This window comes from Mustela erminea, chromosome 14, assembly GCF_009829155.1.
Source record: "Mustela erminea isolate mMusErm1 chromosome 14, mMusErm1.Pri, whole genome shotgun sequence".
Lineage (NCBI taxonomy): Eukaryota > Metazoa > Chordata > Mammalia > Carnivora > Mustelidae > Mustela > Mustela erminea.
This window is the reverse complement of record NC_045627.1, coordinates 78,071,692-78,090,330: the sequence shown is the minus strand read 5'-3', so window position 1 is coordinate 78,090,330 and position 18,639 is coordinate 78,071,692. Positions and strand designations below refer to the sequence as shown.

Below are 18,639 nucleotides of genomic sequence, written 5' to 3'. Positions count from 1 at the left end.
ACTTCTGTCACAGTGAAGGACTGTAATGCTGTGCCCAGAAGCGTGGAGCACTCTTACTCACGGTTAGTTTGAGCCTTGGCTATGACTAAGCATAAGGAAATTTAGTGAATTATTTGCTTAATGAATGAGCATTCATTTAAAAACTGCCTTTCTTAATAGCCAAAGTCCTGCTTCCCAAATAATTATAGTCAGTTTGAGACACACTTTTTTACCCAGAAATTTTAGTTATTTTTCCTACTTAAGAGGTTTATGAATACTATCTTAAGAAAACTAAAAATGGACCAAATCTACTGCTGGTTTATTACACTGACAGTGCAGTTTAGTTTAGTACACTGTGATTTCTTTTTTTTTTTTAATTTATTTTTTATTTATTTTCAGCATTAACAGTATTCATTATTTTTTCACCACACCCAGTGCTCTCTATTAATTGTTGTACTTCCTTTGTTCAGTGAACCTGTTCCTTTGATTACATTGATTCTGGTGGTCCTAGTTATTCTGACTTGGTATCGCATGGGCAGTGCTTTGTATGACTCCACCACATAGCGCAAAAAAAAAATCACACATTTGATTGTTTAAAAACTAGTTTAAGTCTTAAAATAGGAATTTTAAAATAACAAAACTTCCATTTTTTTCCCAAACTCAGTTCATATGAATCCTGATTCCATTACTGAATATTTAATCCTGATAGCCTACATGATACACATATGAAAAGATAGTTGTATCAGTAAAGAGTTTATTCTGCATATATGTCGTTGTGTGTTAGTAATGCAAATATGTGACAGATCTATAGTTCACATTAATATTTAGTTACAAAACCAATAATGAACAAAAATTATTGGTAAGTGAAAAAAGCTTTATCTGTAAACTCAGCATATTAATAATATAATACACATATAATTAGATATTCATGAGACTAAGAATTTAGATAAATGGAATAAAATAAGACAGAACTAAAGTCATGACTAATCCCAATAACCATTTTCTACTCTATATTTGCATATATAAAATAGAATGTAATTCCCTGGTACCATTAACTGTTTTCTTCTTAGGCAAAAGTAATTTACTATCAAATATTTAAGGAATCAAAATAAGAAATCACTTCTGAAAATGAAAATTATTTAAACAGATGGCAACTGCAACACATCTCAAAGGAGAGTTTTAACTTTACCGATTTTTAAAAAATAAGAGTATAAAACAACATATACAGAAAGTTATCCCAAAATAACCTTGTTCTGAAACTAGACCACCTTATCATCGGTAGAGAGAAGACATTTGCAAACATTTCATAGTTGATGTTAAACTCATTCAGCTATAACCACAAAAGAAAAAATGATCTAACATTTTTCACTGAGTACTTTGAAATATATCTCCAGATTTTGTCTCCCTCCCCACACCGACCACAATTTAGGGCTTTGTTGGACAGTTTCCATACACTTTTTTAGAGACGAGGGAAAATACACCTTTCTTCCTACACAGGATGGCAAATCACAGAAAGCTACACGACGCTGCAAATTTGGTGGAAATACCAAGTCTGATATAAACATGAGTTTTAGTTGCCATGTTTCAGCAAAAATGAATCGTGAGGCCCCTCAGGAGATTATGTACATTCCCAGGTGGATGACTTATTTCATTTTACCAACACTGGCATCAGAAAGAAAACTGCCAGGCACGAAGCTGGCAAAGGCAGCAGGAGCCCCAAACTTAACTCCATAGACACATCTAGAGAAAAGAGCAGAAAACTGGCTTTTGCACATGAAAGGCCACGAAGGACCTTTGTCAACAAACATTTTAAGATGAGAGAAGGATTAAAATGAAAGTGAACATCTTTGTTGGTGGAAATGGCAGGGACAAAATTGAGTCAATAATCTGATCATTTCTCTCTCCCAGGGTGTGATTGGACCCAAGGTAAACTGCAACAAAAAATGAACAACATCAGAAAGTACATATCAGCTTAAGGGTCAAGGGAGATAAGAAGCCGGAGAACACAGTATCCACCTGTCCTTTTTTCTTCCTTTAGAAACAAAATCAAACCCTATAAAGAGCTTTAAAGTTCCAGCAAGTAACAAGACAAAAAAATTACATTTTTAAAGTGCTAATATACCAATTCTAGGTAGCAACAACTTTGAACATTCTGAACCTCACGTTTTCCACAAAAAGCTGTTGTAATGGGTATTGTTCGTGTATCTATCACAAAGATTTGATTTTAAGATGCTTTCATCAAACTTTGGAGAGCTTTGGTCAGCTCTCCACAAGTTATTTATTTTCCTGAAGATCCTTCTGTGCCAATGTCTGAAAAGAAAAATACAGAAATTATTCATGAGGAAAATTAAATTCCTAATGATGGAATTCCATAAAGTTCATGTAAATTTAACGTAACAATAATTGGGCATTTTAAAATCTTCTTCTTGAAAGTTTTTATAAAAAATATAAATAAATCCTGACATAAGCTACTGGAACATTTTTAAACATGAAATGTTTACAGAAAATAAAGAAACAATATGTAATGTACTAAATTAAAATTACATTTTAACATATTTTAAAGGTAGCTATATATGTCTTCCATTAAAATGGAGCGTGGCAAATACTACATTCATTTTATAAACAACCAAAGTAAGAGGTTAAAAGCAATTTAAAGTGCTCCCACACAATCCGAAAATAAGTTTCCAATAATTGAATCCAAAGTTCTTGAGATCATAAAAAATCGTAATAAGAAAGTTTTAGGATCAAATATAATAAAAGTATAATTTATGCCTATCAAAAACAAAAAGCTTTTAAGCATTATGATAGTTAAAACTCCTTCAGTGCATTAATCCTCTAATAATGGTTTCAGTCAAGAGAATGTTGAAAGGTCAGGTTTGGATTTTTTTTTTTAACTTAGGTTGAAATTGTACATATTATCTTTGAATATAAATTTGCTTTATGTAGCACCTAACTCTCCAGGAACTCAAAACACTTCAGAGATTTATATCCGGACCTTAGTTTTGCTTCTTGTTGCTATTTTATTTTTTTGTATCTAGTGAAAATCCCTGTGAAGGGCAAAGCACTAGTTCAGTGATATGTATCCCAGCAAACCTACTCTTGCCAGTAGGGAAAAGCATGCTGAAGAGAAGTTAAACAATCAGTGGTGGCTTACCAACTCCAAAACTTCTATTTCTGTTTGGAGAGCTTCCCAAGCACTTTGCATGTCATCTTCCTTATAAAGTTCTAATTCTTTTTTAAGTCTGTTTTAAAGGAAAAATTCACCCTATGAGTTCAGCAATAAACTTTTATAATATTTTTTTTATCCTATGGATAGAGGCAGATTTATAACTGTAGTCAGAATTTTATCATCATCATTCTATCATCAGAATTTTAACACTAAAGAATTTGGAAAGAAATTTCAATTCTCTATACTTCTAGAAAGACTATATAATATTGTGAAGAAGTAAAAAAAAAAAAAAAAAAACCTCCATAAAGAAAATAAGGCAGACTAAACAAATAATAGACAATTTTAGGTTAATTAAAAGAGCAACACATTTTGGTGGGGAAAAATATAGTACTGTCTGAAGAGCGCTGTTTGAGTCCTGGCCACTAACAAGCTGAAAAACCTTGGCTAAATCATTTAGCCTCTCTGAACTTCACCTGCAAAATTTTAATTACAGGAAAAAATGACCTCTGAGATTTCTTCTTGAACTAAAATTAAACATTAACTTTATAGTACACATATGTAATTAAAAATATATTTTAATTTTAGAGTGAGAAAGCAATATCAACGTCTTTCTTCCTATTAAGTCTTTAATCCTTTGAATATTTGGAAATTTAAACAAATATTTTATGTCTATATTTAATGTAAAAAAAATAGTGAAAAACTGTCCTCTATTTCTAGCATTAGGACTAATATTCCTTCCAAAAAGAAAAACTTAAAGAAAAGCCATGGACTGCGACTGGAGAGGCAGAAAGCCAGGGCAGGGGGCAGATGAGGCTGCCCTCAAGGGAGCAACACTGATCTCACAAACCTATGCTGGCTGGGCCAGTCACAAGGTGAAGTGAATAGGTAGACTTGAACCTCTGCTGAGCTCCAACCCTTAAGGAAAGTCTGAAAGGGTTTTAGGTCAGTAGCATTCCCTGTGTATTCGCAGAAGCAAAAGAAAATCTCTCTGAAGGAAAGTTTAACATATTTAGACCTACAGGATTCCCAGTGATTAAGAGAAAACCATGAGCTCACAATCAAAGATCACCAAGCACTCAAGAAGGCGAGCCACCATACGTAAAAGTCAGCAGAGACAAGAGATTGTGTCCATAATACATGAAGAACTACAAGTCAATAAGAAAAAGAAAACACAATGGAAAAGGGGCATTCCCCCTCCCCCCCGGCACAAATCTCTACCAGATTATCATTCACAAAAGATCTACAATGGCTAACAAAAACATGAAAAGGTGCTCAACATTGTTAGTTATCAAGGAAATACAAAAGAAAAACACAATAAAATGCTATTACACACCCACCAGAAGAGCTAAAATGAAAAACAAGGAATTCCAAGTATTGACAAGGATATGACTATATGCCATAGAGGCTGCTCCTTCACACTTGGTTACAGAATAAAGATCCAGAAGTGTGGCTAATGCCCAATGAACATGTATGAAGTGTGAGCAGAAATAAACACTCATTGTAAGAGCGGTTTACTTCTGAAGCATAATTTGGTCTAGGTCACAGAAAAAAATATAAAAAATAATCAGATAGTCACCAAGAACTGAGCACTTGTGGCCACTAACACCTCCAAAACAAGAGGCACTAGGCCTCCTGATGGAAAAACACCACCACCTATGATACAGCTTTGCCAAAAAAGGAAAAAAAAAAAATTCAGCCTAAATTTGATCAAGTTTTTAGATCCAATTACCAACTTACACATATAAATCAAACAGATTTAATCCTACAAAAGGGAATATTATCAACTACATCCAAATCAAGGGAAACTCTACATAATAAAAAAATTAATTTCCTCAACAAATAAATTACAAGTTAAAAAAGAAAAGGAAGGGGGATCTTCAAGATAAAAGAGATTTAAAAGACTTATCAACTGATTATCATGTGTAGACCTAATTTGAACAAAATTCAGACAAACAAAAAAAAAAATGACACCTATGAATTATATGATATATATGATTTGCTTCAAGTAATAAAGCAGAAAAACAAGTAGAGAGAGATGAAACAAGATTGGCCGTAAAGGGAGAACTGTTAAAGTTGAGTGATGAGTACATACAATTCATTATATTTTTCTCTTTTACCTTTGAATGTGTTTTAAATCTTCTGTAATAATTATTTTAAGAAACAGAGTTTAGCAAAGACAGTGGCCATAAAATCAACATACAAAAACCTGTATATATTTTCACGTACCAGCAATAAACAATTAGAACATACCATTTAAAATAAACACACCATTTACAACAGCATCTTAAACTACAAGCTACCTAAAATTGAAACTTACCAAAGATGTGAAAGATCAATAAACAGAAAATTATAAAGTTTTATTAAAAGATATTTTAAAAAGACAAACTGAGATATCCTAAGTTCATAGACAGGAATTCTCAGTTTCATAAACATAGAAAGTCTCTTAAAAGTAACTATAATGATAAGTGCAATTGTAACCAAATCTCAACAGATTTTCATGGATATGATAAATTGATTCAGAGATGTACATAAAAAGCAAAGAGCCAAATATAAACAATAAACCCTTGAGAAAACAACAACAAAAAAAAAGACAAAGGGAGGCATCCTACCTTGTATCATGACTCATCGTAAATTAAGAGTAATTAAATATTTAAAATGGAATAGTATGCATTTAGTAGTAATTAAGGCAGTTCTGAGCAGTAAGGAATGAACTGACCAATGAAACAGAATAGAAGATAGAATTAGAGTTATATCCATGATCAATTATTATTTTTATTTTTTAATGACCAGTATCTTTCTTTTTTTTAAATAATTTATTATTATTATTTTTTTTAATACAAGATGTCACATTGTAGATCACTAGAGGAAGAGGAAACCATTCAATAAATGTTGCTGGGACAACTGATTATCCATGTGCAAAAAAATGAAAATGGATCTTGTACATATAAACAAAGTCAATGCCGTATTTTTAAAATGTTTTTTATTGTGTTAGTTTAGTCACCATACAGTAAGTACATCATTGTATTTTTATACTTTACAACTTACACATAGTCAGGGAAGAAAAACATAATAATTGTAGGGATGGAAGAGGAAATAATACCCTATACATGTGAACTTCATTGTGTTCTGAACTTTGATGAATTTAGTAGTAAATAGGAATTCCGAAGGAATGCTCAAGTAGGAAAGATAGAACAAGTTATTAATTTTGAGCATTAGATGTTTACATAAGCATAAAAAGCCTTGTAATGAATATTTTTAAAGAGTAAGTGGAAAGCTAAATGGAGAATTAGAATGTACTGTGGAGAGCTATACAATGTACTTCAGGCTTCATTTGAATATATTTATCTCTTCAAATAAAATGGTAGCCATCTTTCTTCCACTGCACCATCCACACTCGCTCCTCCCCCTTTTCAGTTTAAATGAACTGCAGGTTCCGTGAGATGTTTCATGCCCTCAGAGCTGGGCGGTGGACCACTTTCCCTTTCAGTTAGCTAACCGTGAGAATGAGAGACTACTGAAATTAAGGAGGGCATTTAGAGCGAATTATAGGAAGTATTTCACTATTCAGCATATAATCAGGCTGTAGAATTTAGATCTGCACTTAAAGAAAAAATTGCTGTTGCTAGCTTTAAAAGAGGCTGGATAATAATGGTATGAATACTAAAACATTTGCAGCTAGCCAAAGCTATATAATGGTAAGCAGATCTCACGCTTCAGTGCATAGACTGATTGCCTACAGGAGTCAAGAAGGACTTCCTTCACCTGCTGCACAATAACTCAGGGCAGTTTGCACTGGTTATTGTCACCTTTCTCTGAATCATCAAATAATGACAAGGATGGGCCAATACTGCTATAGTTAGTTGTGCAAGACTTATGTTTCGTGTATTTTTGTGATTTTTTGCCAATTCCAGTTTTTTTTCAGTTACTGCTAAGTATTCTAGAAAAGGCTTTACTAAAAGAACATTCTTTTTAGCTATAGAACTGTACACAAGTACTATTTAAGTAGAATGAAGGGACAATTTCAGCCAAAGTCCTAGTACTTACACAGGCTCAAATGATAATAGAATTTAGGTATATTTTACTAAAAGAACTTACTAAAAGAATACTCATTTTAGCTACAGAACTGTACACAAGTACTCAGTGGAAAGAAGGAAAAATTTCACCCAAAGTCCTAAAACACAAACTCAAATGATATTGAAATTTAGGTATATGTCATTATGGTCTTCTGTTTCCATATAATGGTGATTATGTAATTTTATTTCAAGTTTTTTTTCTTTTGCCTAATGGTAACACTTATATTTTTCTCAGTTAATTACACATGCCAATTAATACCATATAAAAGAAATATGTAGTAGTCCAAGTAGTGACACCAGAATTAACTTAATTGTTCATTTATGGTATAGCAATTAAGTTGTTCCTGTTTTTTTCTCTACCATAAATAACATTTCTGTGAACACCTTTGTGCATAAAGTTTCCTCTGTACTTAGAATTATTTTCCTTTGGATAGAACTCGTAAGTGTAATTTTTAGGTTAAATTACATGAACATTTTTAAGATGCTTTCAGTGATTTATGGACACCAAATTGCATTTGGAATATATGCAATGTATACTGTCTCAGCGATGTAAGAATTATTTCTGTACCGCACCCTTGCCAACTTCGGTATGGTCACTTAAGAATGTCTTTCAAAATTTGATAGAAAAATGATGTTCAGTGGTTTTAATTTGCATCTCACTTATTCGTCTTGGTATCCCTACTAACTTGTACAGTGTTAGACACAAAGTATGCATTCAATGCATGTTTGTTGGAGAAATACATGAATGAAAACTGTTGATTTTAGTGTTTTCTGACTATTTCTTTTTTGCAGTTGATTACTTGGCATGCTGTTATTCTTTGTTGTAACTACTATAAATTTCTCCCAGTTCACCATTCCATGCTGAACTTCCTCGACACATGGAATTTTAAATCTTATATATTAAGTGTATTAATTTTATCCTTTTTGGTTTCCTTAATCACACCAGAACTTTTTGCTAGTGTTTCCATGGCTTGATTTTCCTAATAGTCTTTCTCTGTATTAATTCATATGAAAATACTTTAGTGAAATTTAAACACAAACACACTATTTTTGAAGACATACAGGTCATCCTCTTTCATATACAATTTATTTCTGAAAGTAGGTTTAAAAGTTGAATGTGTGAAACCAGAATTTCAGTGTTCTAATTACGCCTTCCCCCAGTCCAGGCCACCAGAAGACAGGTCACAATCTTCACAGGTGTGTCAGGCCAAACCAGAGAGAACTGCTTAGAAGGAGGTAAACAGGGGATGTGTCCCAACAGCATCTCCATTATTTCAAATCCTGGGTGAGCTGAATTAGGCATCTTTTTTAACCACATATTTCCTCTTATCTTCCTACTCCCTTACCAAAAGGGGTAGTTCATAAAGGTAAACATATGAAAATGGAAAAAATTTGTTTTCTATTAAAGACATGAGTGATTTTTGAAAATGATTACTTTAACATTTATACATGGCTTCTGCAGTAAACAAAATTATTTCAAAGTTTAGGAACATTTACAAATAGTCACATTTACATTGGAATATAATGTTTAAAATAATCAATTGATTCTGTCATCAAAATTTCCCTTGTATTTACTTAGAAGCTTTAGTAACTATAGTATGTGCCAAGAATTCACAAAACAGGAGATCTCTATTAGCTTGAAGGCTACATAATCAATGCTGTAGAGACACTTCTGTTAGTGAATAAATGATGAAGTTTTACTAGAAAAGATGCAGAGTCAACAGAAATAGTCAACAAAATACATAGCTAAGAATAATCCTGGAATTAAATGGGGATTTTCATATTTTATAAATGTTAAAAAAAGAGAGAAATGGATTGGCTACAGGTATATAATTATTTGACTGGTATTTTCCAGAAACTTTAATGCTGAGATCTTACTACACTTACCAACTTGGAGTTCATTCTTGTTGATATTACAAAGCACTGCAAGGTACCTGTGCATTATTTCCTCCGGGCAGCCAGGATTATAATTCTTATTACTCTACTAAATAATGCTTATTCTAATAATGTTACAGAAACACTCCCACAAGTATTTAAAGATACATGTGTAAAAAGTCTTCAAATACAAAAATGTAGAAACTCTTACATATCTGTCAGTGGTAGAAAGGCTACATCAATATGGCATTTCCATATACTGGCATTAAAGAAGAATGAAGCTGATCAGCACAAACTAATATGGGAAATATCTATAATATTTTGCTAAGTAATAGAGCAAATTACAGACCAGTAATTCTGATCCCACTTTATGCTAAATGCACACACATGGCACGTATGTACACACACACACACACACACAGATATAAACTGAAACGATACATGTCAAAATTTTAACAATGGCTACACAGGGGATTTCTGGAATAAGGTGATAAGAGAGGAGACTTTGATGTTTTATATTTTCGTAGTGTTTGAATTTTGGATTCAGTCTACATAGCCTAGTCTCATAATTTTAAAACACCTATATACATCTGGTAAGATAAAAAAAATAAATGTGTGTAAATATACATATTTATCTGGGTATCTTTTAGAAAAGTTGGGAGTGTTTGAATACCATCATGTATTTATGGCTTCTTATAAATTGAAGGACCAATCAATGTGACCTCTACAACCAACTTAACTGGATGACTTTTCACTGAAAAGGCAACAGCACTGATTTACTACTTCATATAAATGCATTTAAAGTCTCTCAGTAGGAGGTAAGTATTAACTTTCGTGCAGTTTCCATTGTAAATATCTCTTCACAAAACCACACTATCTTCAAAAGTTCAGAAGGAAAATCCCATGCTGTTGACTTTGCAGCTTCATTTCTGAAATAAACTTCCCAATGTATTAAACAGGCACAAATGCTGGTTACAGAAAATGTAAAAGCATTCTAGAAAAAGGTTTCATGGGTAAGGAAATGCCTGAAATGTTTCAAGTTGTCTGGTATGTCAGTATTTGGAGCAAATGAAAAGTCATGATCAAGAGCTATATTTTGGTGGCCCTGATGTTGGGCAATAATAGAAAAATAATAGGTGTTGGGAGTTTGAAAGGGCCCAATACATAACATTCTTCTTTCCTGCCCAATTGAGAAATAAGGAAAGCAGAAAATAATCACATTTACTACAAATGTAGCAAATACTGGAGAATGTGGCTTATATCTACAAGCGAAGGGCTCACTAAATAGTGAAACCCAGAATTAGACTAACCTAATGCACATCTTTACAGACACAATTGGATACAACAAGCTCTCTTATGTACTCCTAGCACTGTAAAATTTAAGGGACAGAGGAGCAGAAAGGAACATACACTGTCTGAGGTAGGCCAGCTTCCAAAGAAATAGGGAAAGAAAAGGGGCAAGGCTCCAGTTCACCCTCCCAAATTCACCAGCCAGATTGAGTCACTCCTCCCCAACTTCCAAAAAGAAAGGAAGGTGTTGGGGAAAGGCTGGGGGGATTACACCTATATAGCTTTTTCCATATGGAGGAAAAAATCAGGAGTGGAAAAAGAACTCCATCAGGCTATCCCAGTGGTGAGAATATACCACATCTTTGCAAATAACATTGAAAATATGTGAAAGACTTGTATCTTCTTTGTACTGAAAATAAAATTATATGTAGACTCAATCACTGGAGCAAATATTTATTGAACACTATGTGCCCTTGACTGTGCTAGATGTGAGACTGATAGAAAAAGGAAAAGTAAGTAAAGGGAATTCCCCACTGAGTGAGATAGATTGATACAAATTATATAATATGATTAATGATATAACAGAATTATAAGCATACTCTCTATGAACACAGAGAAATGTACAGTAGAGGAAAGCTTTCACAACTTATTACACTCATTTATTCATTTATTTATTTAATGCCTACTATATGCCAAGCTCTGTACCCATATCTGTACCCATGAATACACAATGGTAAACCAAGTAGACAAGATCTCTTTTCTTGTGGAGCACATGGCAGACACAGATACTAACAAAGTAAAGCATGTAAGTACATAATTACAAAATAGAATCTGTGCTATAAAGGAAAAATATACGGTGTTATTAAAAAAAGTAAAAACAAATTTAGATCATAGGGTAAGGGAGGGCTTCTCTGAGGAAAATTTCAATTGAAATCTAAAGGACAGGGTATGTTCCACATAGGTAGGAGATAGACAGACAGAAGGGCTAAGAGATCATTTGAAGAGAAGGAAAGGCAGAAAAAGAGGTCCTTAAGTGGAAAAAAGTTGGGAGTGCTTGAGGGAGCAGAGTGAAGAGGGGACCACAGCTGAAAATGACATCAAGAGAGGTGGTCAGAGGCCACATTGTGATAGGACCATACTAAGGATTTTAGGTTTTATTATGTTTGTTATGAAGCCTTTGACTGATTTCAATGACATGATTCAATTTCAATGGATTGGCTGGTGCAAAAATGGAAGAATGGGGAAAAGAAGAAGATTATTACTGTGATCCAGGTAACAGAGAGTGGTGGCTAGAACCAAGACGTTAGCAATGGGAAGAGAGAACTGGAAGGACTCAGGAAACATTTTGTAGGTAAAAGCAACAAAACTTGATAATGGATTAGGGTGGGGTGAGAATGATAGGAATTAGAAATACATCAAAAATGCCTGCTACATTTTAGATTTGAGCAAAACTCATAAAAAATGACATGTGAACGGGGCCTTAAGGACTAAGTTAGATTTTAGCTCGTGGAGAAGGAAAAAAGATAGAGGTATGAGTTCCTGTGTCATATTCAGAATTCCATAAACCGTATTCTGATGCACTAGTAGTTTAGGGTATGTGATAAAAATGCAGGAAGATAGTGGAAGGACCCAGATTATGAAGACCTCTGAATTCTCCCATCCAAGTACTAACCAGGCCCAACCCTGCTTAGCTTTTGAAATTAGGCAGATTGAGCATGTTCAGGGTGGTTTGCCCACGATAAGACCTTTGAACCTCTGATAAGACTTTTGTTTTTGCCTTTTTTTTTTTTTTTTTTGCTTATTTAATCAGCACAACATCACTCAGATCTATGTTTATATTAAACTGTTGGGAATTCAGGACTGGAATTTAAGAAAGAGGGATTTAGGAAAAATATTTGGAAATTATCTATCTGTGATAACTAAAATCATTAGAGCATATGAGGTAGCCCATAAAGAATATAAAGAAAGAAGATTCAGTGATTAACCTTTTGGGATCTCATGCATTTAAAAGACAGGTGGAAGGAGTCCAAGATAGTGAAGGAATAAGAGACCTTAGATTTGTCTGGTCCCGGGAATTCAGCTAGATAGCTATCAAATCATTCTGAATACCTACAAAATCAACTAGAGATCTAAGAAAAGAATTGCTGCAATTCTACAAATAGATAAGCAACCACTTTCAGCAAGTCTTTCTTTAATTTTCATTTTTACAGGTACAACCTATCATTTTATTTTATTTTATTTTATCTTTGTACATATGTAAGTTTTTCTTTCTTCACAATTTTGGGATCTAGTTTACTAAAAAAACAGACCTAACTACACACAGGATCCAGTGTATTGCTCTATTCTGTTGACCTGATTATACTCTTTTTTTTTTTAATTTGTTTTTAAGTTTTGAGTCTCTTCTGATTTGTTTAGTGTATATTTCTCTGGTATCAGTAGTATTTTTTTCCCCCTCATTCATATATTCTTCTCTAGACAGAATAACAAGAGAGAAAAACCCACCTCATAAAAGAGAACAAGAGGCAGTACTATTGGTCAGGGATCTAATCAGTATGGATATAAGTAAGATGTCAGAACTAGAGTTCAGAATAATGAATATAAAGATACTAGCTGGGCTTGAAAAAAGCATGGAAGACCTAGAGAATCCTTTCTGGAGAAATAAAAGAACTAAAATCGTAATCAAGTTGAAATAAAAAAGGGTATTGATGGGATGCAATAAAAAAAAAGAAGGCTCTAAATGCTAGGATAAATGAGGCAGAAGAGAGAATTAGTGATATAGAAGATAAAATGATGGAGAATAAAGAAGATGAGAGAGAGAGAGATAAACAACTACTGGATCACAAGGGGAGAATTTGAGAGATAAGTGGTATCATAAACCAAAACAATATTAAAATAATTGGGATCCAAGAAAAAGAGTGAGGAACGGGCAGAAGGTATACTGGAGTAAATTATAGCAAAGAACTTCCCTGATCTGGGGAAGAAAACAGACATTCAATTCCAGGAGGCAAAGAGAACCTCACGCAAAATCAATAAAAATAGGTCAACACCTTGACATATAATAGTGAAACTTGCAAATCTCAAGGACAAAGAGAAAATCCTAAAAGCAGCTTGGGACAAGAGGTCCATAACCTACAAGGGTAGAAACAATAGACTGGCAGAAGACCTGTCCACAGAGGCCTGGCAGGCCGGAAAGGACTCACATGATATATTCAGGGTGTTAAATGAGAAAAATATGCAGCCAAGAATACTTTATCCAGCAAGGCTGTCATTCAAAATAGAAGGAGAGATATAAAGCTTCCAGGAAAAACAGAAACAAAGAATTTGTGATCATTAAATCACCCCTGCAATATTAAAGAGAATCCTTTAAGCAAAGAGAGAGCCCAAAAGTAACATAGACCAGAAAGGAACAGAGACAATATACAGAACCAGTGAATTTATAGGTAATACAATGTCACTAAGTTTCTATCTTTCAACAGTTACTCTGAATGTAAATGGGCTAAATGCCCCAATCAAAAGACTCAGGGTATGAGGCTGGATAAAAAAGCAAGACCCATTGATATGCTGTCTGCAAGAGACTCCTTTTAGACCCAAAGACACTTCCAGACTGAAGTGATGGGGGTAGAAAACAATTTATCATGCTCATGGACATTAAAAGAAAGCTGGAATTAGATTTCAAACCAAAGACTGAAATAAGAGATGAGAAAGGATACTGTTATCATAACTAAAGGGATTATATCATAATCCAACAAGAAGATCTAAGCACTGTAAATATTTATGTCCCTAACATGGGAGCAGCCAATTATATAAACCAATTAATAACAAAATTAAACAAATATATTGATAATAATACAATAATATTAGGGGACTTTAACATCCCACTCACTGCAATGAACAGATAATCTAAGCAGAAGATCAGCAAGGAAACAAGGTCTTTGAATGACACACCAGACTACAGGGACTTCACAGATATATTCAGAACATTCCATCCTAAGGCAACAGAATACACACTCTTCTCAAGGGTACATGGAACATTCTCTAGATTAGATCACATACTGATCACAAATCCGGTCTCAACTGGTATCAAAAGTTTGGGATAAAAAAACACACACACACACACAAAAAGTTTGGGATCATTCCCTGCACATTTTCAGACCACAATGCTTTCAAATTTGAACTCAATCACAAGAGGAAATTTGGAAAGATGTCAAATACATGGAGGTTAAAGAGAATCCTACTAAGAATAAATGGTCAACCAGGAAATTAAAGAAGAATTAAAATAATTCATGGAAACAAAGGAAAATAAAAACACAACTGTTCAAAACCTTTGGGATCGGGGCGCCTGGGTGGCTCAGTGGGTTGGGCTGCTGCCTTCGGCTCGGGTCGTGATCTCGGGGTCCTGGGATCGAGCCCTGCATTGGGCTCTCTGTTCGGTGGGGAGCCTGCCTCCCTCTCTCTCTCTCTGCCTGCCTCTCCATCTACTTGTGATTTCTCTCTGTCAAATAAATAAATAAAATCTTTAAAAAAAAAACAAAAACCTTTGGAATGTAGCAAAGGCACTCCTAAGAGGGAAGTATATAGTAATAAAAGACTTTTTCAAGAAACAAGAAAGGTCTCAAATATACAACCTAACTTTATACCTAAAGGAGCTAGAAAAAGAACACCAAATAAAGCCTAAATCCAGCATGAGAAGAGAATTAATAAAAAGAGCAGAAGCCAATGAAATAGAAACCAAAAGAACAGTAGAAGAGATCAGTGAAACTAGGAGCTCATTCTTTGAAAGAATTAATAAGATCATTAAACCCCTGAACAGACTTATCAAAAAGAAAAGAGAAAGGAACCAGATAAACAAAATTATGAATGAAAGAGGAGAGATCACAACAAACATTGAAGAAATACAAACAATTTTAAAAACATATTATGCATAACTATAGGCCAACAAATGGGTCAATCTGGAAGAAATGGATACATTCCTAGAGACATAGAAATTATCAAAACTGAAACAGGAAGAAATAGTAAACCTGAGCAGACCCCTAACCAGCAAGGAAATTGAAGCAGCAATAAAAAATCTCCCAATAACCAAGAGTCCATGGTCAGATGGCTTCCCAGAGGAATTCTATTAAACATTTAAAGAACAATTAATACATATTCTTCTGAAGTTGTTTCAAAAAAGAAAGAAGGAAAACTTCCAAACTCTTTCTACGAGGTTAGCATTACCTTGAACCCAAAACCAGACAAAGATCCCACCAAAAAGGAGAATTTCAGATCAATATCCCTGATGAACACGAATGCAAAAATTCTCACCAGGATACTAGCTAATAGGAACAAACAGTACATTAAAATAATTATTCACCATGTCCAAGTAGGATTTATTCCAGGGTTGCAAGGGTGGTTCAACATCAGCAAATCACTCGATGTGATATGCTACATTAATAAAAGAAAGGACAAGAACCACGTGATCCTCCTAATTAATGCAAAAAAAGCATTTGACAAAGTACACATCCCAATTCTTGATTAAAACTCTTCACAGTGTACGGATAAAGGGAACACACCTCAATATCATAAAAGCTATTGACAAAAAGCCCACAGTGAGTATCATTCTCAATGGGGAGAAATTGAGAGAAAAAAAATGAGAAAAAAGCTTGAAAGTAATGAAATCCTCATGGATAATATGAAATAAAAATGTAATTATAAGTAATTATATAATTATAATTGTATCTAATTTTAGAGCATTTACTATGTTCTAAGCACTGTTCTAAGGGTTTTTAAGTCATTTAATTTTTACTATAATCTTGTGAGGTAGGTGCTATAATGAACCTCATTTTATAGATGTGGAGACTGAGGACAGACAAGTTAAATTGTTTGTCCAAGGTTACTAACCTAGTAAATAGCAGAGCTGGGATTTTAACGGGGTTGTAATCTTAACCTCTATGCTTTCTGCCTCTCTAGAACCAACGTTTATCTTTTCTATCCTCTCTGAACTATATGAAAGAACTAGATCAGTCATAGTTATACAGTCTTCCAGGAGCTTCTTATGAATTTAACCCAACCTTCGACTTAAGTGTTAATCATAGCAATATTCTACAAGTTAGCTGCCTTAAAATATTTAATTAATGATCCCACACTCTTCAGAATAGAATCTTTTAAATAAATAAGCATCTTGGTATTTATAAACTGGAAATGATGACCTAAAGGAGAGACCATGAAACCACTGTGAATTAGAGTACTAGTTCTTTATACTAAAGGATGGCATCAAGACAGAGTCCAACAAATAATCTGAACATGGCAGATTAATTAAAAAAATAATCATTCGAGGGCGCCTGGGTGGCTCAGTGGGTTAAGCCGCTGCCTTAGGCTCAGGTCATGATCTCAGGGTCCTGGGATCGAGTCCCACATCGGGCTCTCTGCTCAGCAGGGAGCCTGTTTCCTCCTCTCTCTCTCTCTGCCTGCCTCTCTGCCTACTTGTGATCTCTCTCTGTCAAATAAATAAATAAAATCTTAAAATAACAATAATAATAATCATTATGAAAGAATTCTAATGATATAGACAGTATAAAAGATGTGTAAAATTTTCTAATTACTAAAAGTAGAAACAATAAATGCATATACATAAGCTAATATTAATTTTATAATTGCTTTCTTAACTGGTTAAAGTTTAATAAAAGTAGAAGTACAACTTAAAATAAAACTGGTTCTCAGCTGGGGACAATTTTTCCCACCCCCCTCTGTCAAGGGGACGTTTGGCAATGTCTGGAGACAGTTTTGGTTGTCAAAGCTGAGGGTGGGAGATGCTGCTGGCATCCAGTGGGTCGAGGCCAGAGATGCTGCTAAACGTCTTAAATTCCACAGGGCTGTCCTCTTGCAACCAAGAGTAACGCGGCCCCAAATGTCAATACTGCCAAGTTTGAGAAACCCTGTTATAAAAATGGCGTCTATACCAATAGTAATTAAACCTGAAAACTTAAGAAAAAGGCAACAGAATTCAGTATACATTTGAACACACAGATGGAAAAGAATATTCCAAAATTTAGGGATAAAACCAACTTAATTTTGGCCTTCATGATATTGAATAAATGTCTCGCCATTATTAGCTTCTTGTTTTTGCACTAATTATAAGGTTTATGGCCCTGTTTCCTAAAATCTTTATATTCAATACTTTGACTTGTTCTTTATACTTGAAATTACTTTTATGGAACATACCAGTAAGCAAACTAAACTACACATATTAAGTAATTTAAAGTGCGAACTGGTGAATATTGCCATTTCATTTGATAAGTGCTAAAAAGCAAAAAATGTACAGTGCATAAAGACTAATGCTTCTTTTTATTCAAATTTCTTCTGTCACCATCTGTGAAGGAAAAAACACTCTCTAACAGACTCTGTGTGTTTAATTTTAACCCAGGGCAAATTTTTATGATTGATAAACCCACAAAACTGGAGTTCATGTCAGAAGCCCTTATAATACTAACTATCATGTCACCAGTGGGCCCTATCATTTTTGAAAATGTAAAAAAATCAATGAGCAGATTGTCATTACAGAAACTCATTCTGCATCACACATATCACCCAAGAGATTGATATTTCATGCTTATAAAACTTAACATAAAATTAAATTGCAAATATTTTCTCACAATCTACTAAAATTATGGCCTGAGGCAATACACAGCTAATATGAAGCATTTGTTCAGCTCTAGTGGACATATTTCTATATGATTTATGTAAAAGAAGGCTTCATTGGCTTCTCATAGATTCAGTAATGAGGTTTCTTTCCTTATATTTAGCCCAGAAAGTAGATGAACTTCTTTGAAATTAGGCTGGCAAATATAACATTGAATTATTAATAAACAATAGTAAAATTAACAAACTGAAGGTTTTCTCCTTGTGTGTATGACTCTGCTGTTTCAAACACCAGCCATTCTTTCATTATCCAAATACATAAAAAGTAGCTCAATATTCCATACAGAAAATATATTTCATTCTTTCACCATAAAACAAATAGTAATAAATTTCAAGTAAAATAGTAGGTTGTGATTTTTTCCCCCTCAAATTTAAAACGATAAAAAATAATTTCAATCATTAAAAAAAAAAAAAAAGTAAGGGGTGCCTGGGTGGCTCAGTCAGTTAAGTGTCTGCCTTTGGCTCAGGTCAATTCAGCCCCACATCAGGCTCACTGGTCTGCAGGCAGTCTGCTTCTCCCTCTCCCTTTCCCTCTGTGTGCTCTCTCTTGTTCTCTTTAATCAATCAATCAATCAATCC

The 18,639-nt window shown here is 33.9% G+C and overlaps 1 protein-coding gene across 1 annotated transcript in view; it reads right to left on the bottom strand.

Moving 5' to 3' along the window:
* Positions 1–687: 687 nt before the first annotated feature.
* Positions 688–18,639, bottom strand: part of CCDC172 (coiled-coil domain containing 172) — a 56,298-nt gene continuing 38,346 nt past the window's right edge. The window contains exons 8-9 of the mRNA XM_032313050.1: positions 3,134–3,221; positions 688–2,289 (exon numbers count right to left, since the gene is read on the bottom strand). Coding sequence (XP_032168941.1) covers positions 2,254–2,289; positions 3,134–3,221 — 124 coding nt within the window. The 3' untranslated portion in view covers positions 688–2,253. The remainder of the gene's footprint in view (positions 2,290–3,133; positions 3,222–18,639) is intronic.